Source organism: Falco biarmicus, chromosome 10 (genome assembly GCF_023638135.1).
Source record: "Falco biarmicus isolate bFalBia1 chromosome 10, bFalBia1.pri, whole genome shotgun sequence".
Classification (NCBI taxonomy): Eukaryota; Metazoa; Chordata; class Aves; order Falconiformes; family Falconidae; genus Falco; species Falco biarmicus.
Genome location: NC_079297.1, coordinates 5674190 through 5700669, shown reverse-complemented (window position 1 = coordinate 5700669; position 26480 = coordinate 5674190). Strand labels below are relative to the sequence as shown.

The 26480-nt window shown below is 53.8% G+C and overlaps 2 protein-coding genes across 5 annotated transcripts in view; one reads left to right on the top strand and one right to left on the bottom strand.

Moving 5' to 3' along the window:
- Positions 1 to 4881, top strand: part of STK4 (serine/threonine kinase 4) — a 46566-nt gene extending 41685 nt beyond the window's left edge. Inside the window, exons 11-12 of one of the 2 annotated variants that reach the window (XM_056354194.1) lie at positions 1644 to 1809; positions 2575 to 4881. In XM_056354194.1, the coding sequence (XP_056210169.1) occupies positions 1644 to 1802 (159 nt within the window). In that variant the 3' untranslated portion in view covers positions 1803 to 1809; positions 2575 to 4881. Of the gene's footprint in view, positions 1 to 1643 lie in introns of both variants that reach the window. The other variant, XM_056354193.1, reaches the window with a different exon arrangement.
- A 5922-nt stretch (positions 4882 to 10803) lies between these two features.
- Positions 10804 to 24899, bottom strand: KCNS1 (potassium voltage-gated channel modifier subfamily S member 1). Of its 3 annotated transcripts, XM_056355026.1 has the most exons (4): positions 24786 to 24899; positions 23345 to 23576; positions 18735 to 19727; positions 10804 to 12282 (listed from the first exon to the last, which is right to left on the bottom strand). In XM_056355026.1, the coding sequence occupies exons 3-4, from the start codon at positions 19698 to 19700 to the stop codon at positions 11827 to 11829; spliced, it is 1422 nt and encodes a 473-aa protein (XP_056211001.1). In that variant the 5' UTR covers positions 19701 to 19727; positions 23345 to 23576; positions 24786 to 24899; the 3' UTR covers positions 10804 to 11826. The 3 variants fall into 3 exon arrangements, with proteins under 3 accessions (XP_056211001.1, XP_056211002.1, XP_056211000.1); XM_056355027.1 differs by lacking the exon at positions 23345 to 23576 and having other exon boundaries at positions 24786 to 24885; XM_056355025.1 differs by lacking the exon at positions 24786 to 24899 and having other exon boundaries at positions 23345 to 23719.
- Between the last annotated feature and the right edge of the window lie 1581 nt (positions 24900 to 26480).

Below are 26480 nucleotides of genomic sequence, written 5' to 3'. Positions count from 1 at the left end.
TAAACTGCTGTCTGGTAAAGTTGCATTAATGTGTATAAATAATGTATATCTTTGCGGAGGAAGTGCTTTGTCTTTCTAGTGAACAGTTGCCTGATTGGAGAGGCCAAAAGACTGTGTACCCTTGCAAGAAAGGTTTTGTTTCATGTGTGCTTGGATTATTGAAGTGGAGTCGTGATCCTGTAACTGCAGCTGGGAAGTACCTTATTTGGCAGAATGCACTGACGGATTTCAAAAGACCTTGTGAGAAATCGGCTAGCGGATGACTTTGTGGTTTGTGGACTGATATCTCTTCCACCTCAGGAAGAAGGATCAGCATTTCTGTATTTTAGTATTTACAAACATTTTAAGGACTGATACAAGCTGCTGTTAAAGAAACAGTAATTTGGTTATTGCCTTATAACAGCATTTCACTGTGTGTTTTGATGGAGAAATGGCTTGAAGAATAGCCACGATAGCTGAGTAATTAACAGCTAAACCAGGACAGCAGCATCACTTGCATTTAATTGAAGTAAAGATCACTCGGATAAAACATTTGTTTAAAGTCTGAAAATTGACACTTCTTTGTGTGCAAAAAAAAAACCCCAAATTATTTTGGGTGTTCTTAGTCTCTACAGCAGGTGGCCCCTGAAAGCAGCTGGTGCAAATAGTCATTCCTGTCCTGCTGCAGTGGCTGTAAAACAGTGTCTCCCCTGTGATTCTGGGGGTCACTCGGTCTTGGGTGGGAAGGTGACTGGTACTTAGTTGAACATCAGAAGCACTTCCAGTGTCCATATTTTTTAACATTATCCTAAAATCCTGCCTGTTCCACAGGTTATAATATTATAAGATTTCATAAAGGGGGTAGCTATGGACAATCTGGACTGTCCCAGGCCACACTTGTCATCTGTAATCACAGAATAAAACTTGCCTGTGCCAGCTCTCAGCAAATTGGCACACGCAAGAGAGCCAATTAAACAAAGGGCAGGCCGATATGGAATTAAATGAAGGGAAGCTTGTCCAAACTAGCCTGACATCTTCACCTGTACAGTAAAAGTAAAATACAAATTGTACTTGCATATTATATATCAGTATAGGGCTGACCCAAAGTGACCTGTTGTGTGTGTTCTGAGATTTCTAGCTTCGAGGAGTCTGGATTTCATCCCCATGATTGAGATTCAGCCTGGTTGTACAGAAATGCCTGCCTTTTTTTTTTTTTTTTTTTTTTCCTAACTGCAACTTTTGTCAATGATTATTTTTTTTCCGTATTCCCCTCAGTCTCCATTTGTCACTTAGCCGAAGGAAGTTCAGTTGCAAGGAAGGGGGAGGGGGAGAGAACTTCGATTCTGTTCCATTTCAGCACAGTACTTCTGTTCTAAGCCTACAAACTGAAGCATTAGAAAAATATCTCAGTGGGGGAAATGGTTGTTTTATGCAGTCATGCTGTCACTAAACGGAGCATGTAATGTATCTGTAAAATGAGCACGATCAGCCCAGCATCCTGAGGCTCGTGCCAGTCTCACTGAGCGCAGCAGTCTGGAGCAGAACGCTTCCACCTTCTACTGGAAGGTGCGTTGTGACCGTCAGATGGGCAGCAAAATCCCCGTAGATGTGTGGTGGTGGCTGTACTGATGCCAACGTTTGTTCCTCTTTTGTCTCCCTGCTAGCTAAAGACTTGGAGTGTTGATGAACTTCAGAGGCGGCTCTCGGCCCTGGACCCCATGATGGAGCAGGAGATTGAAGAAATTCGCCAGAAGTACCAGTCGAAGCGGCAGCCGATCCTTGATGCCATTGAAGCCAAGAAGCGGCGCCAGCAGAATTTCTGAGCCACTGGTAGAATATTCTTCCATCCTCAAACAATCAGCTCCTTGCTTTTATGACTACTAAACAGATTGATTTCTATTGAAATATGCTAGCAAGATAGAGGGCAATACTTCTGCTCATTTATTTTTCCATAGCACCTTTGTGAACTCAGGAATGCCATTAAGTGGAAAATCCTGATGGTATGTTTTAATGTTAGACATATATTTAAAACATTATTCCGAAGGAGTTTTGTTACTGTTTTTAGGGGGACTGTTTTTAAATCAGAGGAACAGGTAGAAATAGGCTAATGAAAGTTGGTTCACTCTCTTTTCAACTGAACTTTCAGTAGTCCGTTTTGTTTTAAGTTAATATGGATTGTGGTATTTAACAGCTGCATCTTTTGTGGGTTTTGTTTTGTTTTTCTTTGAATGCACAGACTCAATTTCAATCTGTTAACTGTATCTTTTTACTGTTAAGGTACTGCTAAGTCACTGAAGAGAGCAGGTGAAACATGTACAAATTGTTCCAGCCTTTTGAAAGAAACTTAAATCTCATTTTTACAAAGCCTGTAATAAGCCCCATGCCTTACACTGTGTGCTTTAAGCAAGTGTGGTTTCTTCAAGACCTCAGTTTTATCCTCTTTTTGTGTACTTTATGAATTAATACGAGTAGATAAAGCTTGTTGTGCCTCCATCGGAAGAAATTACAGTCTGTAATTTAAAATCCACACCAACTTAAAACCAAAAGCCAATCGGTGATCTGATTCCCCTTTGTCTGTTTGGAAATGTCCTTCAGGGAGACCCTGCTGACGGTGGAGTGCTGGGAAAAGGAAGCTGTTCGGATGGGTGGAAGTTGTGTGAACCTCTCTCAGGAATTAGGTACTTCTGCTGTGTCTGAGAGGACTTAAAAAAATCTCCACAGTTTGTGAAATATTTTAGAGGCTTTGTTTCAGTTTTACATCATTAGATGCTTGAATAGAAACTTAATTTCACAATCCTTCACATTTCTGTAAGGTTTAGCAGGTCAGAAAAGTTGAACTGAAAGTAAAGACTTTGTTGAATTAACAAAGATATGCATTTATGATGGTGGAGCAAAGGTGAAGTTGTTCTGGATGAGAAGACAGTTACTGATGTCCTGCTGAAAGAAATACAGCCTCTTCTCATCCGGTTCCTCTGGATGCTCTTGTGTTCATTCTTTAAATTTCCCTGCTGTTCCTGCCTGGTGTAGCTCAGTCACTGAAAATGCCCCAGCATGTACAATCGCTGTGAGGATGGTGCAATTAACTCACACCAGTAGAGTGGAGAGTAAAGCAGAAGCAGCAAAGAGCCTCGTTGCAGGGCAGAAACCAAGTGATGCCTCTGCCCTGTGGGCTGTGACTGCAGAGGTGTGTAGTTTTAGATGTATCCAGCATATGATGAAATAGTTGGACAGAGCAAGTATTTCTTCAGATTTATTTTTATTTTGCTGTGATAGAGAGAGCAGTTTCCATGACATTCTTCTGTGATAGACCTTGGTACATCACCTAGATAATTAAATAGCAGTGTCTTCTGAATCAAGTGCTGCTAGAGAGGTGAAGTGTTCATTTCATGCCTCCATAGGCTCTTTTTTTCCCCTTGGAGCAGACTCTTGGCTACTGTTAACGTGTATACTCCGTTGCTGTGAAAGGAACCAAGCCATTTTTACCCCTTCTGCAGATCTGGTTGCGTCAGTTTGTCTCAGTTTGATGCGCAGTGCAAACACGGCTGTTTTGGAGACCAGCAAACCGCTGTCCTGAAGGGAAAAGGGAGGCACTAAGCAGTGCGTCGAGGGTGCTGAAGTAAGATACATCCTGGGATAACCAGGTATTTGATAGCCTCAAGTCTTGGGAAAGTTTTGAATTGGGAAAGCCAGGTAATTAAAAGCTTCGTTGTTGTTAATGGACTAAAATCCCTTTAGTCTGGACTCTCTAATGAGGTCTGGTAAAGTGCTGTGTGACCATCAGGGCTCATGCGGTGCTTGTCTGGAATCTGTGCAATACGTTTTGCCCTAAATATGTGTTAATGATGAGCAATATTCCTGAGTGTCCTTTGCATCAAAGAAACTCCCGCAACGTAGGAGGGAGTTCTCTGGCCGAGTGTTGGATCTTGTATTAGTCACTTGGATGGATTTGGCCCAACACCTCTGATGTGACAGACGTATGTGTGACACGGTGAATTGTGCACTGCTTGCATGTGGCGTGGATCAAGCAGATTCTACTGGGAGTAGTTTTTATCTCTGCACTGTGTAGGTAACTTTCTAGTGATTGGAGGGCATTAGAAAACCCAAGTTTTAGGTGAAACACCACAGGGTGTTGTCTACTTACAGAATATGCAACCCGTGACTGCTGTAACTGAATGTAAGCACTCTTGAAATGCTTTGCTTTGCGGATGCAATTGTCTTAAAATACAGCAAATGAACCAAAATAAGTAAAGCTGGTCCAATGGCTTAACTGTCTTTGAACCCTTCTTATATGCTTGCAGTGGCTGAGACTTGATGTTTCTTGTACTTGGAGCTCTAATGCAGAGGAATTATTTTCCGCTTCGCTGATTTTCAATCTGTTAAGAGAAAATAATTCCCTTTTTGGTCCCTTTGTAGAGTGTCTGGGAGGGTAATATCTGCTCGCTTCTCAGAGTCCTCCAGGCTAAGACCAAGGCTCATACCATAAGGGAAAGTTGTTCTGACAAAGTTTTTGAGCCGAAAGCTTGGTTAACTGTGAAGCTGCATTCTTGTGCTCCTTGGGTCCATCTGCATTGCTGAAAGTGTTCTGGACAAACCATTATCTTTGCTTCTCAAACCCAGAGATACTGATGTCAGTCATGTGAGACTTAAAAATGTGAAGTTTGTAGCTTTAACTTTTTTGTAACAAAGAAATGAGCAACACTGGCATAAAGTGCTGACTTGAAATGCTATTTTGTAAGATCTGGCTGTTTGTATATAATAGTGTTGGGTCATTAGTTTGTATATGTATGAAATAGTAACTTTTATTGCATTCCTCTGAGTTTGATACAGGAGATTTTTTTTGATCTTTCTCAGATATCTTGCCTTATTTGTTTAAAGGGGGAAATAAACTGTCCTTACCTGAAAGCATCAGTGTTGTGACTCATATTTATGCATTAAAATACTTTGGTGTATTACTGCTTATCAGGACAAGTTTTAACATGATGTGCCTCTAGTCAACCACTGTTATGCAAAATTCCGGAGGAGCATACAAGCTCTAATAACCACAAGCAGTAAACATGTCACATACACCTTTTTGAACAGCCAACTTCTTTAGCCTTAAATCGTTACTGATTCTACACCTCAAGCAGAGATTTGCTTCGGTTCAGGGGCAGGTCTGTGTGCCCTGGCAGCTGGGGATGATAAACTCTGCTGTAGATACTCCTTATCTGTGCTCTCGTTCACACTGCTGCAACTTCCCTGAGCCTGCAGTCAGGTTTGGGGCTGGGTACATACCAATTTATCCACCTTCCTACACAACAGGTGAGGCTAGAGGCTCGCTCTCCTAATTCTGGCTGACTTGCTGCACTTTAAACTTTCTAGCTCAGAAAAAGATGAAGTTGACAGTGAGTGGGTGCTGCTTTCCAATGGTGAACTGTTGGCTCCTCTGTGGTTTCCCTAAGCAGTTACTAAATCTGTCCTGAAGGGATGACTAACCAAAGCAGAGACAGAATTCATTCAGGAGTCAGCTTTGGTTAGCAATCCCGGAAGAAACAAAATAGATCTGAGCTTTTAAATGATAAAAAGGAGCATGGAAATCAAAGGGAGGGAGACTGCGGGCATTTCTAGTAACTAGGAAAGCCCGGAGCTCTTGCATATTCTCAGCAACACTACCAGGATAGCATGGAGCCCCAGCACGAAGGGAGGGTTGCGCTGCAGCTGTACCAGGGGTGTGTGCACACGTGTGCTCCTTTTGTGCTGGGGGCAGTGCACCTGCTGCACAAATATTAATTGCATATAACTAAGAAAACCAACACTGACAAGTAGCCATGAGCTCCTGCTGATGTCTAGCCAGGTTCTTCTCCCCCCGTGGGGGGAAAAGCCAACTTTCCAAGAAGCCCGCAGCACCAGCAGGGTTTTTTTTTTCCCTCTTCCTGCAATAATTATCAGGTGTTGCTGTGCCAGTGTCCTGTATGCCCAGCTACTCTTCCCTACACCCTCATTTCGTCCCATTTCCTCCCGTCCACAGACCAAAAGAGCCTGAGCATGTGCTTTAGATAAATTCTTTGAGTGTTGGCTGACAGCCCTGACTTGAGAGTTGACAATTTTTCATTGCATTAATCACTCTGGCAAAATTTTAAAGCGTCAAATCAGGGAGCACCCACCAGCTCTTTCCAGACAGAAAGTGACTTAATTGCCCTTTAATTTAAGAGTCCAGGAAGACAGCCAACTTGTTTAAAAACTTTAAAACAATTCAATTCCATCTACGAAGCACAGTCTGTTCTGCTCCCCTCTAGGTTGTCGCTATTAAAATCAGTACAGTACTGGAAGCGGATGGAGCCCAGAGTCCCTGAATCCCATCCAGAGTGGTCACAGCAGCAGAACAGCCTCTTGCAGACCTGCCTCTGCACAATCCATGGCCGGCTGAGCTGTCGGGCAGCCTTTCCTCAGCCCCGAGAGCCTCACAAGCTCTGCACCATCACGCGTTGACCGTAGGGGGGATGATCTTGAAACAAAAGCACAAGGCACTTTTCTCTCTCTGCCGTTCTCACCACGTTCAAGGTCTGGATGTAAACGTGCATCGCTGGTGCTGTGCTGTCCTGCACGCCTGGCCCGTGGGTTTCATTTCCTGGAATTGTGTGGCCTAGGCATATTTGGTTAATTTAATTCCGCACCTTTAATAAGGTTATTCCTTTAAGTTATCTCGAATGGTTAGAATGAAAGCCTTGAGTTCATGTGTTTCCTAAAACTAAGTTAATAGCTACAGTTCAGATAAAGGCTACAGCAAACCCATGAGTATATGCAGACCTTGGAGCTTTCTTACTACCAGGAGAAAGTGGTTTAGCATAATTTTGTAAAAACGGATTTGAATTAACAGCACTGCTTGTCTTTACTGGTGTCCGTATATAGTTCAGCAAATACAGGAATTATAAGTGACGCTGATGTAAGGCGTGCATGCTCAAGCAGTCAGCTCTGATTTTTGACTCCCTGAACGCTGCTGAGATCAGCAGGGCTGTAGGAGCCTATGAGCAGGAGAGATCCCAGAAATGCTGCCAGCAAGGAGTCTCTTTCCTACAGATCAACCCTTTAAAATCTCCCAGTTTTCCAACAACCAGGTGAGTGCACAGACCATGCTCAGGGTAGTCGCGTACCTGAAAGCTGGCAAAGGAAAAGAAGTTTTGAACAGAGGTAATGAAGTTTACTTTGTCTCTTTGAGCAGAGTTGTCTAATTCTCAGCTGCATGAAATAGCTTAATAAGGTCACCCCTTAATCACCATTCCCTGGAGGCAAGAGAGTCGCTCATCAATCATTTTGTGAGTGTGGAGAGCAGTTTCTGTAGAAATAACCTGATAAAGTATGTAATTGATTTACCCACTGTACCAAATGAAAACACAGTCACTCTCAGGAAAACTGATTAGGGATTAGCAAAAGAACACGAATTTCCTACTTGCCTTAGAAATATTGTCAGACCAGTCCTGGCAACCTATCGCTGCACAGAAGTGTCTTGCTAACACAAACGTGGGCTGTCATCACCCACTCCTGCTGCTGGGCACCTTCCCGCACCCGGCTCTTCCCTGCTCTGCAGAACTCAAGCTCTGCTAGATCTGCCCGCACAGCAGTGGGAGGATTTTCCTAGTGCAGTTACTCACAGCCATACAAATCCTAATGTCTTCACAGAGAGCAGGAGGCTAAAAAAAGAAAACATCTTTTGTGGCTTTCCCAAACCTAAGCTTGGAGCTTTCACACACCAGCCCCGCTCCAAGGGCAGCTGCCGTCGGCGTCATGGCAGAGGGACTCATGGCAGGTCCTGCCTTGCTTCTAACCCCCAAGTTAGGGGAGCTTCTGCCTTGGGAAGATTAGCAGCATATGGATTTTTATTCTTTGAAATGGAAAAACTCTCAAAGGAATAAGGATTAAACTCTATTTTTAACCCTCCCCTCCTAACGCATCTAGCAGAGGAATGCACTTAACACAGGGAGAGCAGCAGCAAGCCTTCCCCTCCCCAGCCACAGCCTAGAGACACCACCCCCCACCCTCCCTCATTTCAGAGCATCGGAGAGGCTGCCTACCGTGTCAGGAGCTTGCTCAGCCTTTTATGCTGCCTTGAGAACAAAGATGGATAAAGCCCAAGCACCATCAGAGCGCAAACTGCGCTCCCTGAAACATGGGAGAGCCGGGTCCCAAAGAGCAGCCACCTCCTTGAAGCAGCTGGACACGCTGGTGGGGTATCTTCTCTCTGGAAAGAAAATTGGCGCTGGGCTCGCTCAGCCTGGCTAGGGATGCTGCTCCTTGCGTGCTCAGCCTCTGTTTGGGGGCTTAAAACCCCCTGCAGGTGCAACGGTGTTTCCTTAGGCATCCTGGTGCTGTGTGGTGCTATCCTTAGGGCTCTTCTAAACCTCCCAAGGGGCTACTGAACTTCTTGAAGTCTACAAGCAGTGCTGGCCAGAGGCAGCCCACGGTAACGTTGCTCAGTTAGCAATAGCTGGAAGCCAGTCTGAGCTTTGACTTTGCAGCAAGGAAAGCATCAGAGGCTGGATGTGATTAGGGCCGTTAAAGCTGAGGGGACACTCTCCATGCCAGCAGATGGGATTTAAGCACAGCTGTGGTATTCAAGCAGCTGCTGGCCTGCACAAGCTAGCCGGAATTTGGGTGGGCTTCAGCCCTCCTGGCTCATACTTGGAGCTAATGAAAGCAGCAGGGGTGAACGCAGCTGTCAGTGTGATGGACTGGCTCCTCTCAGGTCTCCGGAGCTGCCGTGGGCTGTATTCCCTCCTCATCCTGGGCACTGATCCCCTGCCGTGGCCAACAGCCGCAGCTGCGAGCGAAAACGGCTGGGAAGCCGCAGGGAACGTGCACAGACACCCTCCAGCCCGCTGCTGGCAAAGGTGCGCCAGAAACGCTGTTAAACCTTGTTAAGCAGCAAACACTTGCTGCTAGAACCGTATTTTCTTTTAGAATGGAGCCTTTACTACTTCTAGTCCAAAACGTGACCCATGAGCCTGCGGTTAAAATTAGTTTCATAAAACAAGAGTGGCTCTTAGGGGGAATAGCAGCCGGCTGCTGCTCCTCGGCTCCCAGCGCCGCGATTGCTGGAGCCGGCGGCTCAGCTCTCGTGTCCCTGGGTGCTGCTGATCACAGTGGGTGCCTTTCTGCAAGCCTCTGCTCCTCCCTGCCTGCTTCCCAGATTCCACGGCTGTGTGATGAATGGGGTGGAGGAACAAGCCATGCTTGAATGGCGCAAGCTTTTTGCTTTGGGAATCATCCTGCGTTTTTAATGTTAATTGCATTCCTTTCATCTCCCTCTGAAACCTGCTCTGCGCTTCCCTCCCTCCCAGCCGCAATGCCGGGCTCCCTGTGCGGCAATTCCCAGAGCCCACCGGCTCCCACCCTGGGGACACCCCGTTCATTGGGCCTCCAGGGAGACTGCTCCAGGCTGGATGACACCAGTGGTCCAGGTACAAGGACTGTTGCCCACCACCCGGGGCAGGGATGATGCTGTCCGGGTGGGAGCTCCGCTGTGCTGGGAGCCGGTGCTGGAGCTGGCTGACGGGACCTGCAGCCGCCCCGGGAGCAGCCGGGCTGCTCCTGCTCCCCGGGGGCTGCTTGCACCGACCCCAGCCCAGCCCATGCGCTACACAAGCACAGGCACGCCGATCAGCTGTGAAACAGAAAACCAGCGTCCAAAGCGGGTCACTTAGGTCTTTAATAAAATATACAGTATGCATCCCATGCATAGATAGAAAATTAATTTACATGCTCTTAATTGTTTGCATAATGCTTTTTAATTAATACATGTAATTTAGTCTTCACATTTGAATACATTTTGCTACTGGAATACTTATGGAGAGAAGAGGAAACTCCTTCCTTTATTCAAGTAACAGTGCAGCGGGAGCCGGTCGGAGCAGATGATGCAGCTCACCAGTCCCAGCCCGCAGTAAGGATGAGCGCAGAGCGGGCCACAAACTGTCGATACTGGAAGACTCAATGATGCCAGGAGCGTGAGCACCTCCCATCCCACACCACTGTTCCTTGGGGACCCTTCCCCAGGTCCCACCGGGGTTTGATCAGCACATCACTACAGGCAGAGCCAGCACCGGCAGCTGCGGCTATGCCAAGAGCCAGCCAGGACAACCGGCAGCAAACCCCACAATCCAGGCACCCGGGGCCATCCCGCAGCCATCAACGTATTTTTGAGCTGATTAGGTGATCGCAGGGTGCTCGTTTCTGCTGCTCAGAACAGGAGCTGGATGTATTCCTCTGTGCACAGAAGAGCTGCACGATTTCCAAACAGAGAGCTGGGGGGCAAGGAAAAGCTGTGTAGGGAATTAATACAGCTCTGGGAGCAGCCCTGGATGTGCTCAGCCAGGCTGGGGACGCGGGTGGGAAGGGGGCCCAGTGCTGCAGGCAGATGTCCCTGCCCGGCTGTGGTGCTCAGCGGCTGCGGTGACGAGGGGCGGTGCAAGGTCCCCTCTGCCCCGGCTGTCCCATGGATGTGGGGTGCTCCCTCCCTGCAGCGGGGTGAGTGCATCGGCACCCGGGGAGCTGGGGTCCCTGTGGGGTCCAAGGTGATGCCCAGGGCAGTGTGATGACGATGGGGGGTGTCCTTACAGCCTCCTGCCCCTGCCTGGCCTCGAGGCAGGGAGGGATGAGATGGCAGAATGAAGCCAGGCTGGGGGCCGTGGTGAGGAAGACCAGGGCACGTGCCAAACCCAGCTGGCTTTGGTCATCTCCCCCACCCCATCATGGGGTGCTGCAGCCCCTGGGCTCCCTGGCAGCTCTTCCTGCGGTGGAAATCATGAGCACAATGGCAATGGCAGATGGCAGATGGCAGAGGCAGCTTCTCTGTGCCCATGCCTGCTCCCTGGTGGCCCTTTGCAGGGTCTCTGCCTCCTTTCTGCCCCGAGGGCTGGGTGCCAGCAGCTGCTCTGCCAGAAGAAATGCCCTTGGCATGGGAGCCCCCCAGAGCGAAGGGCCTGGGGGGGACAGACCCTCTGGGGGTAGCCCCTTGATTCTCCCAGATTGATCCCCTCCAGCTTCTCCTGCCTCAGAAGACAGCGTTCCTTCTGCCTGCTCATCCCTGGCTGGTGTCCCCCCTTCAAGGACAGTGCTCCCAGCTGTGCCGCGCTCCCTCCCAGCACGGCCCCAGACCCGGATCGCTTGGGGGTCCCAGCAGCAGCAGTGCAGGAGAGCACTTAAAGCCCCGCTGCAACGGAAGGAACGTGAGGTCCAGTCGATCCCACTGCAGGGGCTGCGCACAGTGGGGCTCACACTGAGCTGGACACCACCTCTCCTCCCATACAGGCTCATTTCCAACCCCCTTTCCCCCATGGCCAACGGGGCAGCTGAGCATTTCGAGGCTGTTTCCAGCTGGGAGTAGGATGAGGTTGGGGCTGGAGCTGATGCTGACCTGGCACAGGAGCTGCAAGGGCAGTCAGCCTGGTCAGGGGCTGCCTCACCCTCAGGCTATTTAACCTCACCCTGGACAACACAAAACCTCAGGGCAGAGAAAAATCCCCCTTCACGCATCCAGGGCAGTGCCTGATCAGGGGTCACCTGTCAGGATTTTTCCTCACTCCCTTTCTGGCAGGGGTACCTCAGCGCCGCAGCCTCCCTTTGCAGCGGTGGGGGGAGCAGGGCTGTCGCTGGGTGACGTCCAGGCAGACCTGGGGGCTGCATCCCGGGGGCTGGAGGCAGCCGGCACCCGCTGGGCATCTCCTCCAACCCCTCCTGTCCTTGGCAGGGCAGGGGTGATGCCAGGCACGCTGCGAGGTGGGGAGAGCCTGGCTCCTCTGCCATGTCCTGGTGCAACAGCCACGCCATGCTCATGGTGAGCAGGTCCCGCGCGTGCCCCGGTGCCGCGGCACGGTGGGGTCAGGGTGTGGGGTGGGTGCCGGGGGTCAGACCACGGCGGTCGGGGCTGCCTCTGTCCAGCGAGGTCTCGCTCAGAGCCTCTGAGTCTCGGTCGCGACTTGAGGTGCTCTCCACATCCTCGGGGTCTTTCTTCCCACTGTTCCTCACGGCTGCCTCCAGCGCCTTCTGCTTGCGGTAGAAGTGGGAGAACTTGTTGAAGATGATGGTGATGGGCAGCGCCACGACCAGGATGCCCCCCAGGATGCAGCCCGAGGCAGCCAGCTTGCCCACCACGGTGACAGGCACCACATCGCCATAGCCCACAGTAGTCATGCTGACCGTGCCCCACCACCAGCACGCCGGGATGGTGTCGAAGCCAACATCTTCTTCCTTCTCAGCCGTGTAGGCCACGCCGGAGAAGACAGAGACCCCCACGGCCAGGTAGAGCAGCAGGATCCCCACCTCCCGGTAGCTGTGCTGGAAGGCAAAGCGGAGCGGTGGTCAGCGGGGACCACCACATGCCAGGACACCGGGATCCCCCAGCACGAGTACAGCCCTGCATGCAGGCTCCTGCTCACCCCCGTTGGGGATCTCGGTGCCTCTACCCATCTCTGCTGTGGGATGTCCCGCTGTGGGCTGGGCTGAGGTGGGCTGGGGGTGGCTGTGACCCACACCTGGCAGCCACAGCTGCCCCCTGCCCTCCGGCAGCCCGCGAGAGGCAGGCAGTGCCAGCAGGGAAAGGGGCCCGTGCTTCCCAGCCAGGGCTCCCCAGCAGAGGCCACCCCCCTGCCTCCAGCACTTGCTCCAGCCTGATCTCAGCTAACAATATTTAGACACGTTTTCCTTTTATCTTGTCAGGTCCTCAGAAACCACCTAACAGGCAGCCTCTAAGCAAAGCAGTTTACGTCCTCCCAGGACAGCGGCGGCGTGCTGGGGGAGGGTGTGTGCCCCTGCCGCAGGCTCAGCTCCAGCTCCCACCCGGCTCTGAGCCCAAGCTCCCGGCTGCTGGACTGGGGAACCCCACAGCCAGAGCCCCGGGGACCTGATTCCTCCTGTGCCTCAACACCACCTACAGTCTCAGCATCCGTTTAACCCTTTATCAGACATGTAAGGGGAGGAGTTTTCCTGCAGAAGCTACTGTTCCTGAGACGATTACATTTCCCTTCAGGTTTTGCTGCTCCTCCACGGGAGACTCGAAGCGACCCTCAGAGCTGACAAGAATCCAAGCAGCCCTGGTCAACGGGTCAGTTAGGGGATCCATCCAACGTCAGCATGGGCTGGTCTTAGCACCCACCCCCACAGGGTGCTGCACCCCCTGGCTCGATGAGCCCCAGCCCGAGGGGTCTGGGAGCCCTGGCAGGAACGGAGCCATGGGACACCCAGCCTCCTGGGGGGGGGGGAGGCACGCAGGACCTGGGGGGACAGATGAATGGCAGGGGTGTGCCATGCTCCTTGAAGAAGCCATTTTTTTTCTGGTTTCAAAGTAAAACCTTTGTGTCGCAGGCTTTCTTTGGATGTCCTTAGTTGCTGAACAAAGTAGAAACCTGTGCCAAAAGCCCTGGGGAGAAAATCAGCAGGCGGCTGGGGGACGAGGCAGCAGGTGATGCCAAGAAGGGGGCTGCTGGAGGACAAGCTGGGACCAGGCAAACCGCCATGGGCCAGCGCTGGTCCGCAGCCAGCACCCAGCTCCCACCCCTGCCCTGTGGCTGGGGAGGTGTGAGCCAAGACCTTGCACGCAGCAGGGCCAAGGACCCCGGCACAGCCTGCTCTTAAAGCCTCCCAGACCAGGAGGGGACCGTGGAGCCCCCGTATTCTGGCAGAGCCAGGCTAACCACACACCAGTGCCAAAGCCACTGCCACCCTCACCACATGGCTCGTCCACTCGCTTTTTAATCGTCACAAGTGAATTTCTCGGGTGTTTCTGCCCACTGATCTGCCAGCTTGCTCTTCATCTTTCAGGGCAAGGAAAGCAGAGCTCTGAGCATGGGGGGTTTCTCCCAGTCTCCTAACAGGCAGGGAATGCTTTATTGGAGACCATATCATGACTAAACAAAATAACATTTGAGCAAAGCAAGCAGCAGAGGACTTGGGAAAAAAGCTTCCACAATCAAGGTGAGACATAAAAGAGGTAGATTCATGGCAGGGAGTTAGAAGACTTTGCTTAGACTGCTAGCAAAAGTTGCTTGGCTAATGCCAGTAACACTGAGGGGAAATAACCTCCTTCGCCGTCGCCTGTGGCTGCAAATGCCCTATAGCAGCTCTGAGGGAGCTCCCTGAGAGGGACAAAGAGCTCAGAGCCACTGAGTTTCAAGGCTGTATCACTTGGCCATGAAAGACTTGCTCCTGGCTGGAGCTTAACAGCACATCTGTATGTTCCAGCTCGGGAGCAGCAGAGCCAAGTAACCTTATACATTTTTAAAGAGCGTCAGTTATGGCCCTGGATTGTGTTGAAGTGTGAAGGCAAGAGAAAAGTCAGGAGCTCAATTGCTCCTACTACTTTAATTTACAGGCAGGGTCAGGGCTTGTGGCGCAGGGGAGGCTCCAGGAATCTCCCAGCTGATCCTCAGGCAGGCTGCCGCCTATTTGAGCCATTTATCCTCATGTGGCTCACTCATTGATCCAGGGGCAGGCAGCTGCAGCTGGGGGTTGAGTGGGATGCAGGCTGAGCTGGTGTTCGGGTGGGATGCAGGCTGAGCCGGGGTTTGGGTGGGATGCAGGCTGAGCTGGGGTTTGGTTGGGATGCAGGCTGAGCTGGGGTTCGGGTGGGATGCAGGCTGAGCTGGGGTTCGGATGGGATGCAGGCTGAGCCGGGGTTCGGATGGGATGCAGGCTGAGCTGGGGTTTGGGTGGGATGCAGGCTGAGCTGGGGTTCGGATGGGATGCAGGCTGAGCTGGGGTTCGGATGGGATGCAGGCTGAGCTGGGGTTTGGGTGGGATGCAGGCTGAGCCGGGGTTCGGATGGGATGCAGGCTGAGCTGGGGTTTGGTTGGGATGCAGGCTGAGCTGGGGTTTGGGTGGGATGCAGGCTGAGACGGAGTTTGGTTGGGATGCAGGCTGAGCTGGGGTTTGGGTGGGATGCAGGCTGAGCTGGGGTTTGGGTGGGATGCAGGCTGAGCTGGGGTTTGGATGGGATGCAGGCTGAGCCGAGGTTCGGATGGGATGCAGGCTGAGCTGGGGTTTGGGTGGGATGCAGGCTGAGCTGGGGTTTGGATGGGATGCAGGCTGAGCTGGGGTTCGGGTGGGATGCAGGCTGAGCTGGGGTTCGGATGGGATGCAGGCTGAGCCGGGGTTCGGATGGGATGCAGGCTGAGCTGGGGTTTGGGTGGGATGCAGGCTGAGCTGGGGTTCGGATGGGATGCAGGCTGAGCTGGGGTTCGGATGGGATGCAGGCTGAGCTGGGGTTTGGGTGGGATGCAGGCTGAGCCGGGGTTCGGATGGGATGCAGGCTGAGCTGGGGTTTGGTTGGGATGCAGGCTGAGCTGGGGTTTGGGTGGGATGCAGGCTGAGACGGAGTTTGGTTGGGATGCAGGCTGAGCTGGGGTTTGGGTGGGATGCAGGCTGAGCTGGGGTTTGGGTGGGATGCAGGCTGAGCTGGGGTTTGGATGGGATGCAGGCTGAGCCGAGGTTCGGATGGGATGCAGGCTGAGCTGGGGTTTGGGTGGGATGCAGGCTGAGCTGGGGTTTGGATGGGATGCAGGCTGAGCTGGGGTTCGGATGGGATGCAGGCTGAGCTGGGGTTTGGGTGGGATGCAGGCTGAGCTGGGGTTTGGGTGGGATGCAGCTGAGCGAGCAGCCAGCCTTGCAGCAGGTGATGCTGGGTGATAAAAGGCTCCAACAGAAAAGCCACCCCAGCAGCAGCCCCTCTGGGCTCCTGCCAGGCCGGAGGGCTGTCTGCCCTTGGGACAGCCATAGGCCATGCATGGGCTCCTTCCCTGCTGAATGCACCTTTCCTCCAGCACAGCAGAAGACAAATGGTGTGAAGAGCCCAGTCTGAGCCTGCTGGAGATACCAGCATGGGGACCGAGACAGAGATGGCCCAGGTAGCAACAGCAGGGTGATGTATCTGCTGTCTGGGGATGTGCAGCTCTGGCTCTTCCAACCTGTTTGTGTATTTAGGCTTCTGAGGGGCTGGACAGCAACTCCTGTAGATCCCTGCAGACACCTAAGTTACTCAGTGCCGAACACCTCTTGACTGCTGGTGGGAGACAGGCACCAAACTCCCACCAGGGAAGCTGCAGGAATGGTGATGGATGTCGTGTATGGCAGGGAGGAAGAGCAGAGACAGGTGGGAAGCCTCTCCTCAAATTAAATGGGTCCTGGATGAGGCCCCAAGTGATCTGAAGACTGTTCAGAGTTTATAATGCTCAAATGGCAGAAATCCCTCTGCTAGCACTTTCGTGGCAGGGGAACAATTACTCAGCTTGCCAGAGCCATCGCTCCCACTTCCTGGCTGTTAACAGCCTTTACTCCTCTGCTGCTGCTTTATGCTCTTGCGATAGGAAGTAAATTATGATTAACAAGACGTTGTAATTTATGTGCCCAGTAAATCACAACGCCAAGCTGCTGCGTCAGATTTGTGTCTTCGCTCATCCCCATTTACAGCTGACTCTGGAGTCCCCGGGAAAGCGGCACTTTCCAGCACGTCACTCGGTGAATCAGCGGCTCGGCAGAGGCCGGAGCCAGGATGCTGCCAGCTCCTCGGATCTTGTCTGCTGCTTAATAACATGCAGATGAGCCCGTCAGTCCCTGCTCTGCTGCAACATGTTGTTCACACTTAAACGGAGTGCAGAAAGGGTTCAGGGAGCCCTTCCCACGTGTACAATTTTATTTAAATTTCACAAACAGTATGTTACACGGGTCTGTCACTTGCTAATTGCTCTTTCAAGGTGGATGTTCAGAAGTATGATGCAGGTAGGACTTCAGGCATCTTCATTTCAAACAATCTTCCCTGGATCTTCTTTTCAGCAGGCTTTGAGGTTGCAGGGAATTTCCCCACACACACTTATTCTGGTGCTCTGTGGGGTTTGCAAGATTAGTGCTGGGCTGGTCCTGTTTCACAGCAGAAGTTGGCAGAAGACCTTTCCTGCTGTCCATCCTCATCCCCAGCCAGACTCAAGGGTTGCTTTTCTCCATGGCTCACCCACAGGAATGGGTCCAGCCCTGGCAGTCGAGTCGGGCCAATGCCAGGACATCCCATGCCAGCCCTGCCACTGCTGCAGCAGCGAGAAGCCAGGTGTCCCCAGCTGCAGCTGTGCCTGCCTCATCCGTGCAATGGCCCTTCAGGGGGAGCAGCACCAGGAGCTGCAGCACTGGCCCCTGCCAGGCTCTGAGCAGGAGGAGAGCAGCCTTTTGCTTGGATTTCAGGCTCTGTTCCGAAGATTGCTTTCCTTGGCTTTCCTTGGCCATTTGTTTGGCGCAGTTTGTTTGAAGGGCGGGGGAAAGCATAGGAATATTTGCATCAGCAGTGCTTGACAAACCAGTCTTCTGCTTTGAACATGGGGACCAGAGGCAGTCCCACAAGGAGAAGGAGATGTTTGCCCTGGTGGCCATCCCCCTGTGCCCAGCACAAGCCCCACATCTGGTGGGGCATCAGGAGCGTGTGTCACTCTGCGTCTTGGCAGGCTCGAGGACTGGCTTTCAGATGTGGCCACTTGGATGTGGTCACCAAGACTCAAAGACAGTTAAAGGCTGAGTTGATTTGGCCTCTGCATCAGGCTGGACTTTCTAAGTGCAGGAGGTGAGGGGACAGTTTCACTCCCCCCAGATTCGGGCATGTGGCCCTCAGCACGAGGAGGGTGGAGGAGGGAGGGCAGGGGGAGAGCAAAGAGCCACACCGGGCACCACATCTGGTCTGCACCGCTGGCTGAGCGATGGAGGGCTGGGCTGCAGCACCGGGCTGCTGAGGATTTCATCACAGCTTCATGCTTTGATTCTTGTCACAGCTGTTCTTTGTCCAAGGAGCCTGGGGGTGCTGCAGAGGGAGGCTGGAGAAACATAGCCTTGGGGCACATGATGGAGGATGCAGACCACCTCTCACCAAACCCGCTGGGCCCCGGTCCTGCAGGTCTCAGCATCTCCTCATCCTCAGGACTTCATGGACCTGGGGCCAGCTTCCTCCAGCCCTGCACACCATGCTTTTCCTGAGGTTTTCCAGCACACTGAGAGTAGCCCGGGCTCTGCTGGGGGCTTGGACCCTGCCTTTGGCTGGTTGTCCCAGGCCCTGCACCCTTTGCTTTTCTGTTGCTGCTTTGTGCTACCCATGATTAACCATGTCCCAGTCTCAATCTCATCGTATCCTGGAGCATCCAGCTGTCAGCTCAACTGGACCAGGATCTCTACGTCTCCCTAGATGGGCAAACACCAAGGGCTGGGTGCTAGTCTCTGGCCAGCTGGCAGCATGCCCTAAGGAGGTTCCCCTCTCCTCCCAGCCTAGGGACAGGAGCAGCTCAAGCCACTCACGCTGGTGCTGGCATACCCAGCAGCTGCTGCCTGGCCTGGTCCCTGCTCAGAAGGTCTTTTGCAGCCCAAACTAGGCACTGACTCACTTGTGGTGGGACATCTCCAGCCACCCGTGCATGGCTGAGTCCCTTCCAACACCATGCAACAGGGCTCGCACACTACGGTGGGAAGGGATGGCTGAGTCCCTGGAAGCACCAGTTGTGTGTGAAGCAAAGTCTGCAAGCAATGGGGTGAATTGCTGTTGGCTCTGAGTGTGTGTACAAAGAGGACTCATGCAGTGCTCCTCACACCTGATTGCTTTAGCAGACTCACCAACAGTCCAGCCCACCACCCCAAGCAAGCTTGCCAGTCACCACCCGGAGCTGGTAGCTCACTGGGAATGGGTATGTCCACATCCCCCAGCCATACCACAGGTCTCCTTCTTGCCCAGAGGCTAAAGGAGTAGATAGGGAGATAGAAAGCCACTTTACCTTCAAGGTGGCCCCCAGTGACCTCAGTCCGGTGGAGTGCCGAGCCAGCTTCAGCACCCGGAATATCCTCATGAGGCGAAACACCTGCACGACCTTGCCCAGGTTGCCCAGCTCTGAGTCACTGCCCATGGTCAAGTCCACCAGCAGGGTGAAGTAGAAGGGCAACACCGAGACAATGTCAATCAGGTTCAGCGGGTGCTTGAAGAACTTCCTGGGGTTGGGGGAGAGCAGGAGGCGGGAAGACACTTCAAAGGTGAACCAGGAGATGCAGAAATACTCCAGCTTGTGCAGGATGGGCTCATCAAGCACGTTGCCATTTTCGTCCACCTCCTGGTATTCGGGCATGCTGTGGATGCACATGGTGGCTATGGAAACCAGCACCACGCTGATGGACACGAAGCTGAAGAGTTTGCTGGGAATGGAGTAGCCAGGGTTCTCCATGGTGAGCCAGAGGCGTTTGCGCACATTGCCACAGCGCAGCGTGCTGTAGCGCAGCAGGTCATGGTTGATGTCGGAGATCTCATCGGGGGACGTGTCCACGCTGCTGACCTCGCTCTCCTCATCCCAGTTGTGGTGCCGGCTCTCCAGCTTACGTTCGTGGTAGCGGTAGCTGCAGCAGGAGTCCAGGAAGAACTCATTGATGCCCCAGTACTCGATCTCCTGGCAGAAGGAGAAGACGCACAGCTCCTCCATGACATGCAGCTTCCCCGTCTGGTAGAAGTGGAGCACGTAGAGGAAGAAACCAGGGTTTCGGTCAAAGTAGAACTCCCTGGCACTCACATCGTAGTCATCGCAGAGCTGCAGGATGGACTCCTCCGAGTCACAGGAGAGCAGGCGTCCCAGGCGGGTGTCAGGGAACTTGGAGAGGGCGCTGGAGCTGAGCCGCCTTCTCAGACCCCCTACGTTGATGTTGATAACGTCCTCCTCAAAACTGGGACGCCAGTAATTTAAGGTCTTGTTGACCATGATCAGCAGAGCAGGAGCTGGCTCCACCTGCGGGTGAGACACAGCGGGGCTGGAGGGGGCACAGGGCTCCCCCCCGATCCAGGTGCTGCTGAGGAGGGGGACAGAAACACCCTGGGGAGCGAGGAGGGATGTTTGCATTTTGAAAAGTGAGGACCAGGGAGAGGGGAGACGGGAGACAGAAACAGCTTTGGGCAGTTGTTCTTCTGTGGTATGGAAGGAAAAAAAGAAAGCTGATAATTTTTCCAGGTGAAACACCTCATTTTTTCTATCTCTTAAAGTTTCTCCCTTTGTAGCTCACTAACAGCCTAAGGAAGGCAGCTTACTGCACCTCCAGCACCTAACCCATGGGGCTTTCCTTGTTCAAGCTGGGAATTAGTCACTGAAGAAAAAATTTATCCCCCAAAGAAAAATTCCCTGTGGAAAAAATAGATCTCATCAAGTCACCACTGCAGCGATTCTGCAGAAGAGCTTTGTAGCCCGACTACCTATGTTGCTAATTAGACCTGGTCAAAAAGTCCTTAGAGGGTGCAGCCTTCCCAGCAGCAAAGGCAGTTTTGCCAAAATCGGTATTTTCACAGAAGGTGTCAGTTTTAGGGAGAATTTCAGTGAAAGATGTGTCAAAACAATTTATCTGCCTGCTCTGTTTCCTCTTGTGTGTTCTGTCATGTAAAATATTAAGATTATTTTTGTAACATTGAAACATAACAAAAACATGATTCAGAATCATTGATGACTGAATTAAAAATCTGTACATTGTTAGGGAAATAAAACCCGAAGTTTTGATTTTTATTGGGTTTCAGGATTTTAAAAGTTTCAGGGAGCTGGGCTTTTCTGTGCAGCAGAAATTCCATTTCCCAATGAGAAGCAGCTAAAGCATCTAACAAAAAGAAGCATTCCCAGACCTTCATATGCATTTACCCATCTTGACCAGAAGCTTAGACAAAAAAAGGCAGATAAAAAGGTTTGTGATCTTCCTGCATCACCTTGAAATCAAACTTCTCCACCTACCTTATTCTTCACAATGCCTGGGGACGTGCAGAGCAGCCCTGTACCCACACGTCCCCCCACTCCTGACATGGGGGCATTGGGTGTTGTCAGGAAGGATGTTGCCTTTGCTCTCGTGGTTGAGAAATTACATTTCCCCATGCAGTGACTACTTTTAGAAAAGCATGCCGCTATTAGGCATGTTAATGGTTGGACTTGATGATCTTAAAGGTATTTTCCAACCTAAATGATTCTGATTCTTTAACTTGCTCCTGAGCTCTGCTCACACTTCAGGGTCACTGCTGGTACCGACATGACTTCTGCTGCCATTGATGCTTTTGCTGCAGGGGTCACTGAGGCATTTGTGACCTCCAGACTGGCTGTCTCCCATCTCAGAGGCTTCCCTCCCTGGTTTTAATCAGGCAGATTACTAGAAAAATCCATCACCTTCTCTGTCTTGTGTCACCCCTTGAAGTTTTCAAACTTCTAGGTGACACAGGGGCAGAAGCAGACAGGCAGCAGGAGCCAAGGGAAGAGCCTGCAACGGCCCCCGTGGTGATGCTGAGGTGCCACCAGACCCTGCACAGGACATTTGGGTCTGAGAGCAGCCACCGAGGGCCAAGGCCAGGTCAGCGACACGAGGTGGGTCCCCCCCGCCCAGGGGAATCCCAGCTCCCCTGTGGACCCCATTGCACCCCAGCCCTGCGCTGCTCGCCGGACATCTCGTGGGGTTTATGGGGCAAACGCTCCAGCAGGGGAAGGGCTCTGCATGTTTTCCAGTGTCTGAGAAATGCAGCATAAAGGGTTCGTCAAACCAGGAGGGACCTGGGGGACATTTTCACGTCTAAATCTGGAGGTCAGAGCAGAGCTGGAGAGGGACAAGTGATGGAGTAATGGTTAGAAATAAAGCCCAGAGGTGTGGTTTTAAGCTGAGTGGGGCTGTGGGTGCAGCAAATGCCAGATTTGTGTGAAATAGCCTGGCAAATGCGTCTGCTAACTCCACTGCATCTCCCAGCCGGGGCTTCTTAAAGACACAGGCTTTACACACCAAGCCAGCACTTCCCATCACACCATGTATGAAGGAAGCAACCAGCTTGATAAGCCTCAGAGCATAATGGACTCATTCTCTTGCCTTTCAAAGGGGAGCAAAAAGAGAGAAGGGTCAACTTTTTTAATGCTTAAGACAAAAACAAGGGAGAAAAAAGGGTGTAAACACTCCTTTCTAAGGGATAAATTGGAATTTCTGTGACAGATTAGCTTTTCCAGGGAAGACATCACACAGCCCATCTGTGGGGTGGGGATGACTAATCCAGGTTCCTTCCAGAAGGATGCTCATGCATTCAGGCTACAAACACACACACAGGGGCTGTGGGGGTGGATCTGTGGGATCCAATTTATCCCACGCCCGTCCTCAGCCTCTCTCCACACCCTCCCTATACAGCAGCCGCTCTGGGAGGCCAGGCCAAATGTCACTGAAATCAAAGGCGAGGTGGTTTTGGGGCTGGGCTGGGGCACAGGGCAGCCTGGGTGGGTACCAGGGGCTGTGCTGGGACAGCAGGACAAGTCCAAAGCGATGCTCCAGCTCAGCAGGACCATTCACAGCACACAGCCGTGCTGTGCAGCTGCAGCGCTGGGCAAGACATACCAAACCCCGAGAGCCAGGAGGGAGCCAGCTCCCACCTCTCTCCCAGCTCAAAAAAAAAAAAAAAAGAAATGTGGGTGTCAGGGACCCCGCAAGCCTTTGTACTCCAGGGAAACCCCTCCATCCATCCCCACTCCCCCTCCTCCCTCCCTCCCGCGCAGGAAGCAGCGCAAGGAGAAGGGGTCGTGAACTGTCTGAGATGCTCCTTGCTGATGTTCACTTCTGAATGGAGGAAATTATTTCTGCCCACGTACAGCTTTCATCCAGGAATCTAATGCAGCAATTAATAGTTTTATAACTCTTTTGCCTACTCGTTTCATGACTAGCTAAGCTCAGCTTCAGAACAAACCGGGGTTTGAACCTGGCGTGATCTCCCCTCTTGGATCATCAAAGCATGTTCCCGTCACATTTCCAGGGGTATCTGCTGGGAAACAGAAGCTTACTTTTGGAAGGTTGGCAGGTTTTTTTTTATTTTAAAGAACAATGGACAGAGAACACAGATATGTCTGTCTAGAATAATGTGAATTTGCAAAATTTTCCTTTAGCTAACCCCAGATTTCCATGAATGATTGGAAAAATGGAACAGATAAGTCCAGTGTCTTTCTGATAAATTCTGAAATACACTGTAAGCTATTTTAAGGAGACAACCATCAGAATTACACAAGCCCAGTGTGAGCTGGGTGTTGGGCATCCAGATGAATATGTATCTTGTGGAGAAAAAAATCTCTGATATATGCATTTATGACAGTAAAAAATATAAAAACAGATCAAGCATATCTGTAAGAAATGCTAGAAGAGTTTCCCTTGACAACGTTGTTTTTTTTCTTAAAGGCATTCATATAGAAGTTATGTATATTTATTCTAACTGGCAGAGGGGACCCAAGGGAGTGGGAAGGAAGATGCTAATAGACATTCAAGTGAGTATGCAGCAAGTGCAGGGAGTATTGCACACAGGGGCTTTTCCAGCCAGGTACAATGGATTTAGATTAACAGTCCAAATAAAAAGCCCTGTACTTACAGCTCAGCGAGGCTTCCCAGCGGGGAGTCGTGTGCCTTGTCTCAAAGGAGCCATTAGAAATTCGTAGAGAAGGAGGGAAACCCTTATCCTTTGCCTGTAGCCCAGTCCTAAACACCCCGTCACCCCGGGCTTGTGACCCTGCATGTTCCAGGTGTGCAGGGGTGGTGGCTGCGAACCGCTGGAGAAGTCCTGTGTGGGATGCCCATAGGGCTGGGTGTCCCTCGCTGGGCACCTGAGGGGACAGTGGGGCTGGCTGACCCCCCAGCTCCTGCAGGATGGTGTCCCCGTGAGCCATGGGCTGGGGCAGGACCGCGGAGACACCTGCTTTCTGGTCATCCAAAAGTGCCTCTGCAGAGCCCCGTCCCCAGCTCTGAGCGTTCCCGTCCCCACCGGCCTGAAGGTGCTCAGGACCTTGGGGGGGGGGGGGGGGGGGGGGGGGTGCGGGGGGGGGGGGGGGGGTTGCCAGGCGGGCAGGGGCGAGCATGGAAGGGGGATTCCCACTGCTGGCTGCTCCCTGCAGGCAGAGCATGAGCTGCTGCTGTGCGCTGAGAGGCCACCAAGATGCCCAGGGCTGGGGATGCAGATGGCGGGGGAGACGGGGTGGACGGGGGGGACGGGGGAACGAAACGGCACGGGACTCTGCTGGCTTCGGGGTGCAGGAGGGGGTGATTACCAACCGCTCGGCTCTCTGCTGCCAGCGGCCGGCCCGGTGCCTGCTGCCGATCGTGCCCTGCCCTGTGCCAGCCTCCCCTCCCGGGACACACGCAGTGGGTGCACAGCTCTCCGGAGAGGACCCCCGCGCCCTGCCCTCGTCCCTGGGGAGGAGGAGGTGCAGCCCCCCGCGGGGGGGGCTTCGGGGAGCGGGACTCTCCTACACCCACCTGCAGAAGGGCGGGGAGGAGTGTCCCCTGTGCCCCCGGTCCCGGCAGCATTCCGTCATGTGGATGCTGGCACGGCGGCTCCCTGCACATCCCGGGATGCCCGTGCCTCGCTTCCCCCCTCATCCCGGTCTGCCGCTGCCCCCATCCCTGCTCACCCCTCATGCCGCTGCTCCGGCTGCCCTCTCACCCCGGGATGCCGGTGCCCCGGGTGCCTACCGCGCCCCAGGGCGCCGATCCCTGCAACGCCCGGGGATGCGGGTACCCCGGGTTCCCGGGATGCCGGCGCCCCGGTCCCCACTGTTCCCTGGGTTGCCGATCTCACGGCTCCCGCCGCACCCCCAGGATGCCGGTGCCCCCCATCCCTGGGACGCCGGTGCCTGCAGCACCCCGGGATGCCGATGGTTCGCGTCGCCGGGATGCCGGTGCCCCGGGTCCCCACCCCGCCCCGGGATGCCGGCGCCCCCAGTGCCCACCCCGGGCTGCCGGCGCCCCGGGTCCCCCGCGATGCCGGTGCCTGCCGCACCCCGGGCGCCGGAGCCCGGCCCCGCGCCGCCGCTCACCTGCCTCGGCGCCGCCCCCCGCCGCAGCGTGCGCGCCCGGCGCGGAGCCGCGGAGCCCTGCGGGGCCGGCGGCGGCGGCAGCTCCGCGGGGCCGGGGGGTCCCGCCCGCCGCCCCTCCCGGGGGTGCCGCCCTCGGCCCGCCCGCCCGGAGCCGCGGGGCGGGAGCGGGGGAGCGAGGCCGGTGCTCGCCTCGGCGGCACGGCGGGGCCGGAGCAGCGCAGGCCCCCCCGCGCCGGTGCAGGGGAGAGGGGACGCCCGGGGATGCGCGGCACGGGGGAGCCCACTCCGTTCCTGACGAAGCCCACCGGGACCCCCGGGGGGAGCGGGCTCGGCAAGGCGGGCTGGCGGGCGGGCACGGCCCCGCTGCCGGGCTGCGCTGCGCGGGGCTGGCAGCGGGACCCCCGGGCGGGGCCTGGCGGGGGTGCCCCTGCCCCGGTGGCCTTGACCTGCCGGCAGTGCCCTGCGCAGCCCGGGGAGCATCACCCGGCCCCGCCAGCCCCAGCGCTTTGGGAAGGTGCCCTGGGGGGGCCGAGCCCCTGGGGCTGTGTGGTGCTGTCCCACGCCGGGGGACCCAGGGGTCCGGGGGACGATGCACCTCAGACCTTGTAGCCCCTCCATGCGGTCCAGCACCATCTTCCTCCCTGGGACCAGGGGGTGCATAAGGCACGGGGGCAGCCCCCCAGGGAAGAGCCCCCCTGGCTGGCTGAGCTCCCAGTTGCCTCTGTAAAGGCTCACTGGGAGGCGGGCGAGGGCAGTGAGCCCCGGGCATGGCACACGCTGGGGTTTAGGTCAGCAAGCTGCCACCCGCCGCACAGGGCCATCACCACCCATCCCCGGGGGACCACTGCAAGCACAGCAGCTTCCCCAAAAGTGAGCTGCTGGAGCAGAGAGATGGGAAAGAGAAGATGGGAGACCTTCCAGGGGTGCTGGCCAGGACCGCGTGTCTGCACAGCAATGGCTCATCACTGGGCAGCCAGCACAGAGCAGCTGTGTCAGCCGGGACGAGACTTCACACCACCCTGCGCATCAGATCCCTCGCCTTGCCGATACCAGCCCGAGGGGCTGGAGCCTGTGGGTGCTCACCCTTCTCCAGGCTCGCACACAGGCAGCTGAGAGCTCTTTTTGGTGGTGAGCACCCTTCCCCCTGCCTGCACCCCTGCTCCCATGGCCGCCTGTGCTGCCAGCCCTGTCCCGGTGCCAGGCACCGCTTGCTGCTGGGGGGCCATCAGCGTGTTTCCATGTGTGTGATGTGTCAGACTGTGTGTGCCATGTGCTTGTTTACATGGGAAGGAGGCAGCGGAGGGAGGGGGAAGGGATGACATTGAGGGAGGCCTCAGAAAAGGAAAAAAAAAAGATAAACTGAGGAGAAAAAAAAAAATACCCTGAGGGAAATTCCTCTGTTCTGTGATACGAAGCAAAAAGCATTTATTTTTATGGCAATTAGGGATGGCTGAGCATCCCTGGAAGCTGCAACATAAACATGCCCAGCTTTGTCTGCTCTGGGCACTTGCAAGCCCAGCTGACAGCGGGTGCTGAGCCCCAGCGGGGTGCAGCCCACGGGGTGGGAGGAGGGCTGGCTCCCACGTGGGGTTTTCTCTGCCTGTCACTGACATATGGTCATCGGGGTGAATTTTCCTTTCTGAAAATACTTCTCAGCCACCCATTTTTCAGGGAAGGAGCCATGCCTCGCTCTGC

Bases quoted from the DNA above. Each gene is read 5' to 3' on its own strand.
- KCNS1 (XM_056355026.1), bottom strand. From the start codon at position 19,700: ATGGTCAACAAGACCTTAAATTACTGGCGTCCCAGTTTTGAGGAGGAC. The intron at 12,283-18,734 runs GTAAAGTGGCTT...TTTGCCTTCCAG, and splicing joins CACTGGGGGCCACCTTGAAG to CACAGCTACCGGGAGGTGGG.